This window comes from Pteropus medius, unplaced genomic scaffold (genome assembly GCF_902729225.1).
Source record: "Pteropus medius unplaced genomic scaffold, Ma_sr-lr_union100, whole genome shotgun sequence".
Classification (NCBI taxonomy): domain Eukaryota; kingdom Metazoa; phylum Chordata; class Mammalia; order Chiroptera; family Pteropodidae; genus Pteropus; species Pteropus medius.
This window is the reverse complement of record NW_024340849.1, coordinates 14587401-14606236: the sequence shown is the minus strand read 5'-3', so window position 1 is coordinate 14606236 and position 18836 is coordinate 14587401. Positions and strand designations below refer to the sequence as shown.

Here is an 18836-nt window from a genome sequence, read left to right as displayed (position 1 = left end):
AGAAGAAAAGATACTTTTATATTTATCAACACATCAGCAACAAGTAAATTTTTTTAATAGCAGAGAAAAAACTATACCAGTGTAATTTCCTATACTGACCAGTTCCCTCCAGGGAAATACTTGAACATTTACAACGAATTATGAGAAATTGTTGGGAACAATGATCAAGCAGATAGATAATATCCAGTGCCACGCCAAAGCACTCTTTAGAAACTGTGTAGATTTCTGCATTATTTTAGCACTGGGAGAAACAAACTAAATTTATCTGAATATGAGGCATAACAGAGTACTCTAGCTTTAATTTCTACATGGCTTTTATAACACAGAGCTATTCTATCATTTCAGAACATTCAAAGGTTCCCTTATTGTATTTAATACTGTCTGTATTAGGTTCAGGCATGTTTAAGATGTAAACAGCTGTGAGGACTATATCATTTGATGTTGTCATAAAAGCTATTAAAAGCTAAAGTTTCATCGACATTAAATCCACCAAAAACTTCGAGCTTATCAAAACCTGTGTCAATTTCAATACAACATAGAAAATCAAAAAGTGAATTACTCAGTACTTTTTTAAGTCATTTATCAGTAGTTCAAAGTGACTATTTTATATGCCTTGGAAGTTTATTTACACAATATTTTTCTATGTTTATGGATAATTTTGTGATGCCTCTTGAACATTCCCACGTCTATGATAATCAGCATACAAAATTTGTATTTTTTCCTGATAAGACTTATTTCAATATATTCGCTCAATAATTTTTTGGATGAGCTAAACTGAAATTAAGTCAAATGCACTGGTGTTTGGGTTAACGTAACTTTAGCACATTTGCAAAACCCATTATTTTGTAATTTATTAAAAGTGAAATAAAAAATTAAATAAAACTAATAAGCAAGTATTGATTAGTAATATATTTTCAGAAATCTAAATAAAATTTTATTTTAGAGAATAAGAACTTATAATAAAGCTCATTCAAATTCTTTTCAAATACTAGTGCCCTTACAGAACACAGAATAAAATTAAATTAAAATATCTCATGGGAAGGAAAGAAGAACAGAAAAAAAGAAGGAAGGAGAAAACAAAGAAAAAAGGGAGGAACTCATATATTTTTATTCTAAATAAGAAGAAAAATTATTAGAAATAGACCAGTTTTAAACAAAATTAAATAAAATTATCTAGCACCTCAAAGTTGAAAATATATATAAGAATCGAAAATAAGATACAAATTTAGTTGTAATCACAACCAGTGTTTGCTATGTTGGGGACCTGAGGTTCTCTCAGCCACTCTAGCATATACTCCAGCTATTAAAAAGACCCAGAATGCTTTTGGTTACAGCTGGATTCTTCTAGTTGTCACCTGGTATTCCAGACACAAATGGCTACTGATGCAGCTACCTCGCAGTCTTTATAACCTCTCTAGAAAATAGAGACATTCTTCCTGCACTCCGGGCTGAAACCCATGTAAATTTTTCCTAAATCCTCTCCACAAATCTCCTTTCGCATGCAAATCCATAAATCATCATAATACTGACAAAGAATTTAACCAACACATGAAACTAATACTCATTCTCTTGAAAGCTCTGTACAGGTAAAACTCCTGGAACTTCAGGCACCTTTTCAAGGCTCTCTTCAGAGCTTAACCTGCTGAGCGTCAACACAACCACGCAGACCTCCAGGATACGCCTCCCATTAATCATTCCAACGTGGGTCAGGTGGCTGGACGTGCGGGTCCTTTCTTCCTCACCCCCATTCTAGATAAACATGCTGCTCTGGTGCATGGAACCTCATTTACTCCTATCGCCCTCGCATCTCCCCAAACAGGACAAAATACACAATATACGAAGCAGAAACAAGCAGTACTTACTGAAGATGGCAAACCTGGAGGAACTTTGCGAACTTTCTTTGTCTGTACCTCTGAAAGAAAATGAAGAGGCTGTGAGCTCCTCGCATGCCCAATTTCCTAACTAAAGCAGATTAAACCACGAAACCATTTAGATTAGACCAGATTTTCCTAAATCGTTACCTAAGCAAAATGCCAGTACCACGATCATCTTTTATTCTGGCAGAAAGGAAATTCTACTTTTTTCATAAAAGTGAAGGTATTTAACTTTTTAATGCTTTCATCGTTCGAAAGGTTTTTTTCTAAGGGCAGCCAAGAGAACACAAGAAATAAGCGTATATCAAAATAGTTCTCCTGCTACTATAAATTGTTAACATACCCACCCAATGTACTACTGAGGGGGAGTCATGAGCCTGACAACTGAGCAAAAAAAAAAATTTTTTTTTCTTTGTGGAGAGTGAGGGTAAGGTAAGAGGGTGGTGTTAAAAAAGCAAGCAAGCAAGCAAGCAAGCAAGAAAGAAAAAAGACTACTAATGATCACTCAGGCATTCAAACAGAGGGATACCTTACCCATGGCACTACTGTGAAGAGGCCTTCTTCGGGGGTTATTGCTAGAATACTGATAATACTGGGAACCAGGTTTGGTGGGCGAAAGGGTTCCTGGGTTGCCCATATCCATGTCACCTCCAAGGAGACTCTGCTAGAAAGGTTAAAAAAGGGAAAACAAACATATACGGTTATTTTTTCAGATTCGCCACCCCCCAACTGATTGTTAGTACTTAAACCAATGCAATAAAGAAAACAGCATCTGCTAAGCTGAAACAATTAAAACACAACAAAACTAAAAGAATAGCAGTCTAAGAAGCTGGCACAAGTTTGTGAATTTTTAATTCTTTACGTTTGAGAGGGAGATAGAAGGTGATCCCCTTTAGAGCAGTCTTTTAATCTTTTAAGACGACTAACATTTTAATTATACAAGAAAAGGGCGCTTATGTAAGACTAATGTTTTCTTCATATAGACTTAGGCTCCTGTCTGGGAAGTGCTCATGCCTTTCCTTAACAAGAACCAAGAAGGATCTGATATTTCGAACGCACACAACTTCGCCGGCTGCTCACGTTGAGAGTGAGTGTAGATGCTCAATCCACTGAGAACTCTGCCTCTGCATCGGCACAGCGAGATCCTCCACCAACTGACACGGCACCCACAGAACAGAAAATGCCAACTGAACCGGGAGGAAATTCAAATCCTCGCAGTAACCTCCAAAATTATAGAAATAGGAGGCATTCTAAGCTAACAGGAACAAATTAAAGGACTTTAGAATGCCCTCTTGAGGACTGTCGGAGCCTAAAGCGCATCCCCACAGATTAAACATTTACCTGAACACTAGAAAACTTTCACAAATATCATTAACTTATCACGGTGTGACAAATTATCAAAACCTTCAAAAATGATGACATATGAAAGATTATATAATAATATTACATTTTCTAAAAACTACATAGAAACTTACCCATAACATATAAATCGCCTGATTATATTCTGCATTGAATACATTGTTCTTTTAATTATTCTGATTTATAAGAAAACAAGTGTAGATACTACCATTTATATTAAGAACAAATTTACTATTTAATAAAGAAATTTTAAAATTAAGTACTAAAAATCTAACTTTATCGTTACTTGTAATCAACTTTTACTGACTGAACTAATTACTGTCCTTGATAAAGTACAGAATGTGTTTTCCCTAATCTAAATTCTAATCACCATGTCACTCACAACAGACTTAGGGATGCTTCACTAACACACTATTCACATGCAAAATACTCTAAATAGGCCAATTATGACTCTGCCCCTGTTCCCTGGTTAACCCGCTGAGAACTGAAAAATTTCACAAGGCAGTCACCAACTAAAACAAAGGGTCCTTGTTTTAAATTAAGACAGTCTTTTTGATTCCTAAATAGCTCAACAAAGTGGCATGTCTTCTAGTGAAAGCAGTTGGTCAAATATGACCCATAAGCTGGAAAATCAAAAATTCAAACCTCCCCTTTCCACCACCATATAACTAAATATCGTAAAGAGAATCTCTCCGTTCTGAGGGATATTTGTGAGTGCTGGATGAGTAATATATAAAGGACTAATCAGCTACTGACAAGCTTGCCTTCGTTGATTTCAGTTTAAGACTTTTTGAAGGGATACATAATAAACCTTAGTTTAAAATAATAAAACTTCAAGAATGAGATTTTAAGTTGGAAGTACATTTTGAGTAATAAACTCAAATTTGCAAGTATCTTAATATTTACCACATACATACCTAATAAAAACCCGATTATTTACCAGATAAAAATCTGACATCCACATGCTCAATTACTACCCCTTCCAAACTTAGAATGCCAAAATGATATGCAATGACAAACTAAAAATAGAGCTCTTTATAATAAAGTTTTCTGTAAATCAGGAATCCAACAGTATAACATCAAATGATTTCTCTGTCATTTTAAGAATGACATTCAAAAATTTTAGAATCTCAACCCAAAATTTCATTCTTAGTAGATCTTATTAACAAAGTCTATACTTGCTTAGGTTCAAATCTAAATTTTCTTTGAAATTTCCATCAATAAAACTGTAAATGATTTTAAATCACAACCTCCTTGTAATATGGTAAATCTACGAATGAGTCTTCATTTCATTGGAAAAAGGAGTTTGAAAAAGGTATTACTGATAACTTTTACTCTTTATTTTTAATGAAATTTATTGGGGTACCACTGGCTAATAGTGCTATATAAATTTCAGGTGTACAACTTTATACTATGGCATCTATATACTCCATGGGATGCTCAGGAAGCCCAGTTTCCTTCTCTCACCATATATTTGACCCCCTTTACCTTTTCTGTCCTCCCTCCACCCTCTTTCCCTCTGGTAACCACGGATAACTTTGTATTCTAGATAGGTATTACCCCATTTCTTCATTTTCCTTATTCTAAAATTATAAAATATTCAGAAAAGGGCTGAGCAAATATGTTGAAATACTTGCTTGTCTTTTTAATGAGCTTAACCATTGGTTTATACTGTTGGTCCTGGGGGCAAAGGTTTTCACTCCCAAGAAAGTAGATGCATTCAATAGGTCAACGTAAAAACAAACAAGCTTGCTATCCCATATTTTAGCAGCATTCAAAATAGAGCTGTGAAAAATATAAAACGATAAAGAGAAGGTAACTAACTGCCTATGGCTGACCTTATTGTTGTTAAGTTAAGAAAAATCATTTCATGGGCCAGTTGTAAATAAATCATGCATACAACTCTAGCATGTACAGCCAGACACATGAACTATGTAGAGTGACTTAGAAGGAAGACCGGACAGCACTTATAAACATTTAGTGGTTTGTGCTAATCTTTTTTTTTTTTTTTTTTTACAAAGCATATTCCTGTTTTTATCTTTTAGACCTGTTTGTTCCTTTTTCTTTTTCATTCAGACAATAGAATCATTCTTCTAATGCAACAAAAATAAGCATTTCCTAACACTTTTGGGGGCCCTGATCACCGCCCTAGGGAAAATTAAGATAAAAATATATGTGTTCTTATTGTAGACTACATTTGTGAAATGAACAATGACCATTTACTATTGTTTGGCCTTTATGTCACATACTTAACTCTCTGTAGCAATAAGAAAGATAAAAAATGTTCCACCAGCCGAAAAACCTGAGTTTACAAATATGAAATGTTAATGGCATTCGATTTAATAAGGTAAGTTAAATATTGCATAAAATGGATAAGGAATTCATTTATATATCAATTTAACTACATGAATATATGTATATATAACAATTTTATGATTAATAAAAGTTAAGTTTGAAAGCTAAAGTTTACTTTCACAATGGGCAAATTCATCTTTGCCTTAAATAGGATTATAAGGTTTCAGGTTTTTGACATTGTGCAAGCTCATGCTCTGCGGTTAGGCTGGGTCCCAGTAGAAAGCTGCCCGAGTCTGCCAGGAAACACTGGAAGCAAGATGTGGCATCTCGAAGAGCTAACCTGTAAATCTTAAACCCATAGTTTAGCATTTTGTTTAACTGTCTGCAATGTGATGAGATGAGCCCTTCCCCTTATTCAGTCCTTATTTTCTTGAAAGACAAACAATTTTAAGACTCAAAATACCCTAACCAAAGAATGAAATAGGCTGACTTTGTTGATCAGGTTTAAATATTTTGGAGTCCGCCCCCTGTGGCCAATTCTTCAGCAGAGAGCCAGTCCCAACACAACCACTCGAATGCCAAGTGTGCGGCATTCTGTGAGGGTCCCTTTCAATTAAAATTTTTGTTTGTTTTACATGAGATCTGGGTCTCAGACTGTCTTTCCAACACATTCTCAACCCTGCCCCCATTTCTTTTAGGGGAAGCTTTTTCACATCCTTGATCAACCACTGAACTTTGCTTATGCAACTAAGAAAGCAAACCATGAATTAAACTTGAGTAACAGAAACGCAGTATATATCTCAAATTAGATTTATAACTGAATGGTAATCAAAAATAGAACTGCTTCAAGCTTAAATTATCAACTTTTTTCTTCTTAAACTAAAATCATCTTGCTCTGAACTATTATTTCATTTCAGTCAGCACTTTAAATGTAATGGGTGGGTGGTACATTTCTAAAAAGAAAGATTATATTTACCCTTAATTACAGATATGAGTGAGATCAGAGTACGACGAATGCTGCTTTTTGGCTTATAATTAATTCATCTAATAGGTGAATGACCTTGAATTTCAGAGTTGGAATCTGGGAGAGGGGAAAAAAAAGTAGAAGAAAAAAAAAAATCTCTGGGGAAGGGGAAATGTGCCCCTGGTTTCTTAGGGCTTTCTCTGATTTTGCGTCACTCCCATTACGTTGCGATCCGCTATCAGACACAACATCTTGGGGGATGTTAGAGAACAGAGAAAAGCAGTCTCCGATGAAACCAGATTAAGCTCCTTTTCTGAACTATTGCCAAATGCTCGTGAGTCTAATTCATGTGTGGGTATTCTAGTACTCACACAGCTGCAATCCCATTCTTTCATCACAAACCTAAGTGATGTATAGTGGCTTTGTATGGCGAACTGACTCTATAAAGGCAGGAATTTGGGAAGGCTTTACATTAATATGGAAAGAAAATCCTGAATCACAATAAAACTTAGCAATACTGGATATATGTACAGGTACCTAATAGACTTTGCAGTGCTAAGTGCAAAATACACATTGAAAAAAATTACAAATTAGATTTGTTTAAAACACTTTTAAAATCACAACTGAGGTCATTTCTACATAGTTAATTTTGCACAGAATTAGGTTTTCAAAGACACTGCTGAATAAGATTCCTAACAGCCACGGGGAAGTTTTTGCAAATCCCTATCGAATAGCTGCTGCTGAATTTGCCATTTTGACCACAGAAGGGCCATTGCTGACTTACTACAGTAGCAGGAGGGGATGATAATTTTGCTGCTGCTGGCACTTACTCTGCAACGTAGAATATATCTTGCACCAAAGGGCAATGAAGAACACAGTATTTCCACCTGTCCATTTTTTGAACTTCAGAGCTCAAAACTGAAGGTCAGTTTTTGGACAGCCTTTACTTATGAAACTGAAGATTCTACACTGTACTTTTTTGGTTTACTTTGATTTCTATCCTATGCTTGGTTTCAACAAAAGAGAACTCGGGAAATTTAGAGAGATGAGATGACAAGGATAACTTCCATAATCAGGGACTTCACAGATTGTTACTGTGCTGCAGAGAAATACAGATTATTAAAATGACCATTGAGCAAAAATTTTCTTTTAAGGGCTTTCGTCCAGTGTTTTCGATTTCTACTTTAAATGTGAAATGCACATCGTAACAAGTCAGAAGTAGAATCTAAACCTCCTGAGGAAAGAGGGAGGGTTTTGAGGTTGGACAAGCAGCTGGAACCCTAGCTCAGAGGCACACAAGCAATATGATTGGGGGTTAGTTATGCAACCGCTCTGAACCATAATTCCCTCATCTGTCAAAAGGGAATAATGAATGCTCTATCACAGTGTTATCAGGAGCAGATGAAACAACACATGTAAAATGTCCGGCAGAGCCGGTGTCCAGCACAATTACGCTCTTTCCTCTGTTCCTGAAATTCGTAGTCCCACATTACAACCCACTGATGATTGTTTAAAAGATTCCGCAAGAGCTGTGAATAACTGTCAGATTCTCTATTCCACTTTCCGATGAAAAGTATACACTGAGATAATTTCGAAAAGTCACTATATAAAAAACTAAAAAGAATTAAATATGAGGGTCTACATAAACAGTTATTATACAGCCTCATAGTCTAGAGCTACGCTGGCAACAAGAAATGGGTCATTTTGGTCCATATTCAATAAAGAAACTGGTCAACAATTAATCTCAATAATTTCAGCTCAAGTGGCCATTTTCCTGTAACTGCCACAAGGATTACTTCAATGGCTCATTTGATTTTGCTTTTGCAAGCATGAGCAAACTGCGACCCTTAATTCAACTATACCTGAGAGCAAAACTAGGCACAGTAGGTATGCAAAAATAACAAATGAATCTGACAGAATTTTATCAATCATGTGATGTTAAATAAATTCAAATTCTTACTACTGTATTAGCCACTGATAAATGACTTCAAATGGGTTCAATTTTGTTTCTACTCTTGCAAGGCTAATTACAGGCACTTAATATATATTATGTGATATTTGTCAAGTACTATTACATATTTTTAAAAATGTATTTATTCCCCCATTACATCACAAAAAGTAAATGAATGCACTTCGTAGTTTTGGTTAGAAATCTACATAACTCCCAAAGAATTAAATTGACCTTGTAGAAAATTATTTATTTTAGTGGTTATTATATTTCTCCCAAACATTCAAAAATTCAAAAAATATTATATTTTCCTATAAACAAACATAATACCTTATATTTAAATGTTATAATGCGATGCAAAGGTTATCATAGTAACTATTATTTAATGTATCAACAGAGTAATAGTCAAGTAAAAGCTCATGCATTTTAGTATAGAAATTGCAGCTGCCTTAGGGTTGGCAAGATTCATGCATTCACCTATTTGATCACCTCTCAAATATTAAAAAAAATGCATTATTTGTTGTACAAAATAAAATGAGGGGGGTCTTCCTGTGGTTTCTGAAAACCCATTCTGGAATTGCAATTCGTCTATTACATATTAAAAAGAAGATTACATTTGTTAGTGAGAAGATAGAAGTTTAGCAAAAAGAAAACACAAAAGCAATCAGTAACCTACAATAAACGTAGATTTGAAGAGACCTTATATAAACAATATAGAATTTAAGGTAACTGCTTTCTTTTCAGAATATGCTCCTTCTCAGTTCAGGAAGTTTATTTAATATATAATTTGATAAGTATGCTATAATCACTACTTGTCTTAAAATGTTTTTCCTTCAGCAATTCTCTTCCAAAGTAAAAATAGAACAATTCGAATAAGACCTGTTAACATACCAGGGAATTAGCACCACTTCTCTTATAAATATAAACATGTGACTATAATAAATGTGCGGAAAAGTATGTTTGGTCAGGTTGCTATTTTAGTGAAATAAAGGAATAGCAAATCGTCACATGTCAGTCTTCTTCATATTGGGTGGAAAGGTTTCATTTCGAGGTTGTTGTAAATGCCTTCCCCTCTGGGCAAAGGCCTTTAAAAACCATTTTCACACAGAGGATGCTCTCCTGGAGGACAGGGACCAGGAGCTCATTCATCCTGCTCACTCAGCACTTGGCCTAGGTGCTCAATTACGGTCTAATGGCCAACATACCAGTTAAGAGAGCGAATACGTATTCATGTTTAACTCCCTATTGTTCCTAGCATGGAGTCCCACCATAGCAAATGCTCACTAAATACTGAAATGAGTGCAGAACTGTTGCTATTAGTCAAATCGAGAACTTAAGTAACTATTCTAGATATCTACAGCATAAATCTGTTCCATTAGTTATTCCAGCTACTGTTACTCTTATAATAGTAGCAGCAGTCAGGGAGGAAGGATGTGAAATAAGAGTAGTGGGAAGGGAAAGAGGTATAGTAGCAGCAGCAGCTATTGCAACTGCGTGCTAAGAGCCAGACACAGCTGCAGATCCTTTACACACTAACAAGGCAGAAGATATGGCCCCCATTGTATACAAGGGGACATCCAGCAGGAGAATGTTGCCTGGCCAAGGCCACGTGTCTGGCAAACAGCAGAGCCAGAATGGGAATTCACTTAGGCTTGACTTCAAAGCCTGTGCTTGTTCTCTACCAACAACACTCCTTCCCTCTACTCCTTACTCTTCATTTTTCTTGCTCTCACCCCAACCATGAGAGGCCAATCTCTTTCTCTACAGTTCATTTTAGCATCAAAAGCTCATCTATCAGACTTACTCCAGAGGAATCTCTAACTCAGTAGAGTATGACAGGCCTGAGCATGAGAGCCATTTACCTCCTGGATTATCTTGGACAATCTGTCTAATACTTGCAGGTTTCCAACTTCTTTTCTGGGAAATGTTGGTACAATTAGACCTACCCATTGTAAGAATTAACTTAGATAATATAAAGTGCTTAGCAAAGTTCCTAGTCAGCCTTGATTACTTGATAAGGATTATTGTTATATATATTGTATATAGAGAGAGACTATCTTACTATATGTAAATACAATATTATATAACATATTATTCCATAACAATGTAATATGGTATATTATTATATGTAAGTATCACACATACTGTATATTACACAAATTTGTAATAGGCAAAGGAAGTGTTAGGCTCTAAAACAACATAAACTGGAATCTCAGGTCTTGTGTCTGAAATCTCTCACTGCCTTTGCTTCTGCTCTCCAGCCTCTTGTTATTCATCTCTACCCTCGATTTTCATAGTACGGTCAATTATCTTATCTAATGAGGTTCAATTCTCTCTCTCTCTCTCTCTCTCTCATTCTCTCTCTATCTCTCTCCATTCTCTCTCACTTTCTCTCTCTCTCTCTCTCTCGTCCTCCCTCTCTATCTCCTCCTTCCCTCTCCCTCTCTCTCTCTCTTTTCCAATGCGTTTTTTTTTTTTTTTTGGTTACTTTTTTCCCAAGTCTGCTCTCCCTTTATTCCTCTTGCATTTCAGTCTTCTTCCTTCTAGACTTTTCTTTCAACTTCATCTGAAAAGATCACCTGCTGTGACATTTCTTGTACTGTATGAAGTAAGTGTTTATGCATCTGATTTCTCCCTTCTAGTCTGGGAGTTCCTCAACAGCAGAAAATAAGCCTCAGTCATCTTTGTATTCTGGGCATCTAGCACAGCAGGGCTGCTACACAGTATATCCGCAATAACTAATTAATCAACGATGGAATATACTTACATGATTTCATGTTTACCATCATGAAGATAACTTCTCCATCTCTAGCTTAGTAGATATATAATGCCTATAATCTATATACTCAGTCTGGTCTTCAGCTTTTCTCCTGTGCCACTGGAGTGGTTTTTAAGAACACCAATCCATGAAGACTTCATTAAAAAACTAAAATTTGATATTTAATATGTAGAAGACCCAACACATCATCCCCTAAAACTTCTATGGCTTTCTAATTATTCTCTCATCCTTTTAAACTATATTTGAGAAGTCAGCATTTGTAAAGTCTGCAAAGAAATTAGTTGTGTGTTTGCCTAAACATGCACATGGTGGTTTACATTTGTTTTTACCTAGAATTGGTTTGGTTGAAAACTGGTAGGACTTCCCCAAATATGCTGCTTTGTCAAATGGTTCATCATTTGCTCAAGGAAGCCAGGTTCTAGAGAGAATCTGGAAAAGCTGGAGTAATGCAGGCACTACCCAGAGTAACTGATTCACGTGTCCCCCTGGCTAGAAAAGACACTGCAGGAAAAGGACTCATTGAGAAAAAGGATGGATTGTGGGAGTTTTGAAGAGAACAGTTACTCTGAGGAACATAGCATATAAAACAGGTTAGAAGAAATTAAAACAGCGGGCTGAGAAACTGTTCTCCCTAGTAGGTAGCAAGGAGTCTTGATATTTAGTACTGGGATTTTAATTTCTTAACTATGGGTCAGATAGGATCAAAACATAGGTGCTTAATGCAGCTTAGCAGACTTATGGACAGAGAAATGGCCATAGTAGATTAGAGATAGATATAAGATAATCAAGGCAACAACTTAAGAAATGAGCTTCAACACAACACAGATTTTTGGTATGTTTCTGCACAGGGATGTATATGGCCTAAACTTTCTTAGACTATTCAGGTACCAATTTGTCTAAACTTTTCTGACGAGGCTAACATTTCCAAAATGGTATCACTGAGAACAATATTCTAAGGCAGAGATCAGTAAATATTTTCTTTAAGGGCCAGACAGTACATATTTTAGTCTTTTCTAGCCATAATAAGGTCTCTATATTGTAATTACTCAACTCTGCTGTTGCAGCATTAAATCAGTCATATGTAATATGTAAATGAACATGTGGGGCTGCGTTCCAATAAAACTTTATCTATAAAAATAGTCTGTGTGCTGGATTTGGCTCTACGCCATAGTTTGCTGACCTTTTTTTTTGAGATGAAGGTATAGTGTTTTTATAGGACACATCCCCAAAGTTCAATTATTTTGCCATGGAAGAAATGCCATGAAATTTTATGGAAGCCATCTGCACCGCTTACTCTCCCTTCACCCCAGTCCCAGTCTGAATGGTCATATACTGCTGTCAGATTTAGCTTTCTAAAGCCCAGAGCTGCTCCGTTTCTCTCAGCATTAAAACCTTCAGAGCTTGCAAATACTCACACCCCGCAACTCCACCCCACAGACAATTTAGCTCCAATCCATATTTCAGGCCTCTCTTTCCTCTTCCGCACATGTAGTCCACTGAGTTGCACTGAGCACCTACTGTGAGCCAGCCACTGTTCACTGGGGATATGGAACCTCCACATCCATAGCTTTCCTTCAACTTGGCCTAAATATAGAGAGAGTCACGTGGAATCTCAGCCTCCACCAAATGCCTTTTTTTTCTCCTCATCCCTAGCCACTGCCAGCCACCCTTAGAGTTTCAGCCTTCACCTTCAAAGCTTTCCCACTTAAACAGTGACCAATCTCTCTTTTAAAACTCCATTCAGAAGTTACTCCAGGAAATCTTTCCTAGGTAAACTAACCAGTCTCCAATCTTTCAGTTTACTCAATTGTCGCACACATATTTTATAAGGAGCCCTCAATCTTTTGAGAAAGATATTTTAAAAATAAGCAATGATTTAACTTTATAGACTTAGATCAGGATTGTAATTTTTATGTTTTGTGAAAGTAACTGTAGAGCATTTGTATCCATCTATATTCTATCTTCAAGGATGTAGGACAGATATATATTTTATAAGTTTTCTCATAATTACTTGTAAATATATTTAGATATTGAGCATATGACACTAATTATTTGAACTAGTTCACAAGTCATTTTAACAAAAAATCATGACAGGGTTCATCAGTACCAATATTTTAAAACACCGAAATAACCTCACAAATCAATTTTTAAAGGAACTAAACACTTTTAATCTTTTTACACGAATATTTTGCAGAAAAGTACCTGAGTAAAATTAATCGACTCAAAATTAAATTAGACTCAATACAAATACAAAATTCCAAATAGAGGAAAATGGGTAGGGAGAGGGAGAACACAGGATTCTAAAATGATTCTAAATTTAACTGAAAAGCTAAATGCATGATCATTACAGTTAAGAATTTTTTTCTACAAAGAAGTTGGAAAAACTGCTATGTGTACATATCTGTATACATACACATATACATATTTTAAGCAAAGGAAATTAAAACAATATGGTACCGTTGCCAGAGGAGCAGACGTAGCAGTGAGAATATGCACAGAGAGGCTTAGAATGAAGGTGTCATTAAAAACCAATGAGGAAATGAGAAAGTATTCAATAAATGGTACTAAAAACTTTTTCGGCATTAAAGAAAGTTAGGTGTTTGCTTCACACTTTATGTTAAAATGTATTTAAATGCAAAGGTCAAAATAAAAGCAAGAGAATAAAACATAAGCAAATTTAATTTTTTTTAATGTAGAGACCTTTGTTAGTTATAACATTAGATGTAGAAAAATTAAAGAAACATATTAAAACCTATGGCTATGTTTTTTTTTTTTAACATTATGAAAGCCACGAAAACATGTTTGAAAAAAATCTCTACAACAAATAGTTCGAAGGAAAGATAAATACCCTTCATAAATAAAAAGCTCTTAGATTACAATAAGAAAAAAAAGACAGACTGATGAACATAAACCATTCTTTTATAGAAAAAAATAAATTTGAAATTTTGCAATAAATATATGAAAAGATATTTGGTAAATTATGATAAGACAAATTTTCAGCTGCCAGCGTGAAACTTTACTTTCATACACTGCTAATGAGAGCATAAACTGGTATAAACTCTCTGGAAGGCAATTTAAAATGTACAGCAAAAGTTTAAAAGCACGTGACTTTGAAATTTCAATATTAAAATGTACCGAAAGGATAAAATTGGACAAGTATACAAAAATATATGTGAAAAGAAAAGATGACCATGGTAATTTTGTATTTCTGAAAATTTAGAAATATCCTAGCAAATGTTTTGTTAAATAAACAAATAAATATGAAATGATATGGTAAATTTATATTTAATGACAAAGCATGATTTTAAAAAGTAGCATCTATAGGGTATGATCGATTATTTCAAAAAGTATCTGCAGGTATAACCATTCTCTACAATTCCTCCATAATTCCTTACTCAAATCATGATGTTTTATTAGACTATTTCTTATTTTGGGAAATTCCATTGCTTACATTTGTTATAAATAGCATACTTGAGTAATTTTATAGAGTAAAATTCTGCAAGATAACTTAGATAATTTTAGATTGTACAGGCAGATTAAGATTATCTTCATTTCAAAAATAGTCCTTGAACTTTGTTTATAGCAAGATAAAGAATGATCTGATTACATTTGTGCATATGCAGCCAGGTAAAGCTGTCACAGAGGTTTATCAGACATTTGAGAGCTTTCTACAGAAAATACTAAAAACAAGCCTTTCAACATCAATTTAAAAGGGACAAGATCACTTGACTAATGTTTGAAAGTATAAAAGATAAACTGACTTTCATTTCAGTTTTTCATAGGTAGAGTATGTTATTATTGTAATTTACTAACATTCATTATAAAAATATAGTGGAGAGGGCTGGATTGAGCAAGTATGCAGAACCTCCTACCTTCCTGCTGCAGCTCCCTTACTGTGTTTACCTAAATAATTTCCTACCGAAGAGCTGGATAAGTAAGTGCCTGCACTGCTGTGGAGTAAAAACGATTTCGGACCACGATCTACTCCACAAAGCACAGTGGCAGAACACAATGATAATGCTGTTTTTCTCATACGCCAAAAGTCAGCTAGCTCTGTAACGCTCCCCAAGAAACAGCAGGCCTTTCAGAGAGAGCCCAGCAGTCTTTCGACTAAATAGGCTTTGAGAGACAAAAAGGTTGAAGAACTAAGCTTTTTTAGATGAAAGGTACTATTTTCTACACTTGGTTAAAAATATATTTTTAGCCATGTAGATAGGCCTTCTTTATTTTATATTTCTAAATCTTATGTGAACATAAGAAGCAAGTCATTTACATGATATTTTCTTTATTTGGCATTTGACTTTTTTTTCTCCAGGAAAGGCACAGATTTATTTAATAATTTTTTATTCCATTTATAGGTTCACAACCTCTTGTTCTCAAGTTTGATATTATAAAAGCTCTGAAAACCTTTTTTGTGACAAACCTGAACCTAACCTAAACCTATATAAGGATATCTATCATCTTTTTTTTATCCTGCTAGGTGTGACTATTCACATGATTGCTACAGAATTAGTTATCTATTTAATTACCGGATGCTGCATCAGACTCCACCGGGGTTTACAGAGAACACGTTACATGCACCATATTCGACTTCCTAAAATGCAAAGAATTCCTGAATTCTGAACTATCTATGGCTCCAAGGATTCTGTGGCCTATGAAAGTCATTTTCCTATAAAGTGCTTAAGACACAGTTTGAAAGAAAATTTATTACATCATCTTTTAATTACTTTTGGGGACACTGTCAACACCTAAACCTATTTAAAGTGAAAGCAGCTTTCAATTCCCTTAGAATATTCACACGTAGCAGCTCAAGTTAAGCATAATGTGTATTCTAACATATCTAGTTTGCCCAAATCTAGTAGATCTCCCATAGGGAGACAGCATGAGGCCTTCCCTTATTCTTTGCCAATGGTAATCTTATTTCTTCTGGAGAGCATTTTCATATTCAGAACTACTAATCATATCTATTAACATTTTTGGTTGTTTTGATTTGTAAACTACTTAACTGGACACATAATGTTCATGACTATTTGAAGAAAGTTTTATGTATTCAAAATAATAAATAGTCAAACATCCAGGTTTCGCTCATGTAGTAGAAATGAAGATCTACCTCCTTCGAGACCTAATGTGATCTCTGCTCTGAGATGGGTGTCCACATTAAAGCAGAGTTTCTCTAAAGTTTTTCAGCACACAGCTCTAAAACTGTAAGGGCAATCTAAAATAGATCAGCTGTGCATGCGTGCGTGCGTGTGTATGCGTGCGTGCGTGCATGCATGCGCGCACACACTGTGTGTATATACATATTTTGTTAGTTTATATATTTACATTTGTTTGTTTATTTGTATAGTCCTCAACCAAACACCCACAAACCGATCTGCCATCCTCCCTCCTTCTGCCAACATAGACAACACAGCTCTTGCAATTTCTAGTCCTTTGCCTGAAATGCCAATACTGGCCAAAGGAGTTAAGGAAATTATGATACATCAAGAAATTTTCACAGTTCAATCAAGTTTCAGGCTCCTATGTCTTTAGAAAACACATACAACTCATAATTTTATTCCTTCGATAAATATCATTATCATGTTTTAGGAACTGTTCTAAGAACGGGGTAAATCACAGCACAATTTACGTTTCATTTATGGATGTGCAAGAAAACATGAACAAATAAACAAGTTAGCAGAGCAGGGTACACACTTGCCTCATCTAGTCAAGTGAGTTAGGTGTGCAAGGCATCCTACATGTTTGGACAGAGAATGTAAAATACAATGAAAAGCTGTAAAAATATGCAAAAGGGATGAATTACAGATGATCACATTCCAGATAAGATTTAACAAAGAGAAAAAACTTAATTGAATGAACTTGTCTTGAGTATTTTTATAACTTCCAATGACATAATCCATAGATCCCAAACCAACAGCGACAGATGAGGAGAAACTTTATGATGGAGAAGCAGACTGGCAGCAAATGAATTCACTAATCAATCTAAGCATCACGAAAAAAGAACGACCAGACATATCTATGTCTTAATGTAAAGCAAAAGGATGTAAACAAGATACTCCATGAAAAAATGGAACCTATATTTTATGAAAACTTTAGCTCCAACTATCAGTTTACAGGAAATATAGAGAACACCATGTCGAATTATACCACAAGGAAGCAATCAGCCAAATCTAGATTTGGGACAGTATGGAAAAAATGATCCAGTAATAGTATTAAAAGGGGGCAGGATGGGGAAAGTTATAGATTTTAAAAGACGTAAGAGCCATGATAGTCAAATGCAATGTGTGGACATTGTTTGGATTCTGATTCAAAAGTGCCAACTGTAAAAAGACATTTGCAAGACAACTGGGGAACATCTCAGTATGCCGTTAAAATATTATTGATAGTTTTGCTAGCTGTGATCCTGACATTGTGGCTATGAAAAACAAAGAAGGAGGCTTATTTGTTAGAGATGCTCCTGAAATATTTATATAGGTGAAATAATATGCTGTCTAGGATTTGCTTTAAACATAAAATGGAAGGAACAATTTATTAAAAAGATTGGGAAAATGATGACATCTATTGAAACTAGATGATGGATACATGGTAGAACATTTTGCAACTGTCTGTTGTTTGTTTGTTTGTTTTTCAAATTTGAAAATTCCCATAATAAAAATGTTCCAAAAGTTTAATATGTCAATAAAACAAATTCTACATATTTTTAAACTTAAGGAAGGTGATTGAGACTCAAATTATATTCTGAACACCAGCAGTAGGGTTAAAAGCTGCATGTTTGTCTAAGATTTATAGTCTGTCTTTTTCTTAGAGTCAGAATTTTTAAAACTGGCATAAAGACAAGGTCCTTGGAGACACAAGACTAAAGGTCAAGCAGATGGTCAGAGAAAGTACCAGAAGTCCCACCTGATCTAAGGACCAGTTCATAAGTTTGTTCCTCTGCCCCTGTGCCAGGATGCTCCATTCCTGGGCAAGTCAGAGGCAGAAGTGACTGAGGTTCATGAACCATCAGGCAGAACACTGCGGCCCTCATGAGGAAGTACACGTTCCCAACAAGCACATAAGGCAACCTACCTCATCTACTCTCCCTCTGAATCCATACTGCCCTCATACCTGCACAGGTGCTCACCGTGAAATTTTAAAATATCTAAATACTCTAATTTTAGCATTAAAGGAAAAAAAAAAGATATAGATGGGGGGCAAATACCAGAAGCTGGATTTTTTTAAGCTGACTTAAATAAAAATGTATTCGTTAAATGTTTATAAAAGTCAAAATTGAGCAGTTCACTAAACTGGGTTATTTGGCTACTGCTCAAACATCAAACTGTCAATCTGCAGGAGGAAAGAGCTGTGCATTTTTAGCTTTCAGAACATCAAAGTTTTTTCATGCATCCTGTGACGGATCAAGCGGAAGCTGCTGCTTCCCATACTGAGCTCAGGTCGTATCCTGGTCATCCCGTGTCCTGTAAGATAGTGATCCCTAACCTTTTGGTACCAGGGACTGGTGCTCCTGTGAGGCTCTAATGCCTGATGATCTGATGTGGAGCTGAGGCAGTGATGCTAGCGCTGGGGAGTGGCTGCAGATACAGATGAAGCTTCATTTTCTGGCTCACCGCTCATCTC

At 35.4% G+C, this 18836-nt stretch overlaps 1 protein-coding gene across 13 annotated transcripts in view; it reads right to left on the bottom strand.

Annotated features, from left to right (window-relative positions):
* The window catches only part of TCF4 (transcription factor 4), a 338925-nt gene that overhangs the window by 118748 nt on the left and 201341 nt on the right, over window positions 1–18836 (bottom strand). For 9 of the 13 annotated variants that reach the window (XM_039841005.1, XM_039841055.1, XM_039841027.1 and 6 more), the window contains 2 exons: window positions 2409–2538; window positions 1863–1912 (listed from right to left, as the gene is read on the bottom strand). In XM_039841005.1, the coding sequence (XP_039696939.1) occupies window positions 1863–1912; window positions 2409–2538 (180 nt within the window). The remainder of the gene's footprint in view (window positions 1–1862; window positions 1913–2408; window positions 2539–18836) is intronic. The other 4 variants (XM_039841012.1, XM_039841035.1, XM_039841119.1 and 1 more) reach the window with 1 other exon arrangement.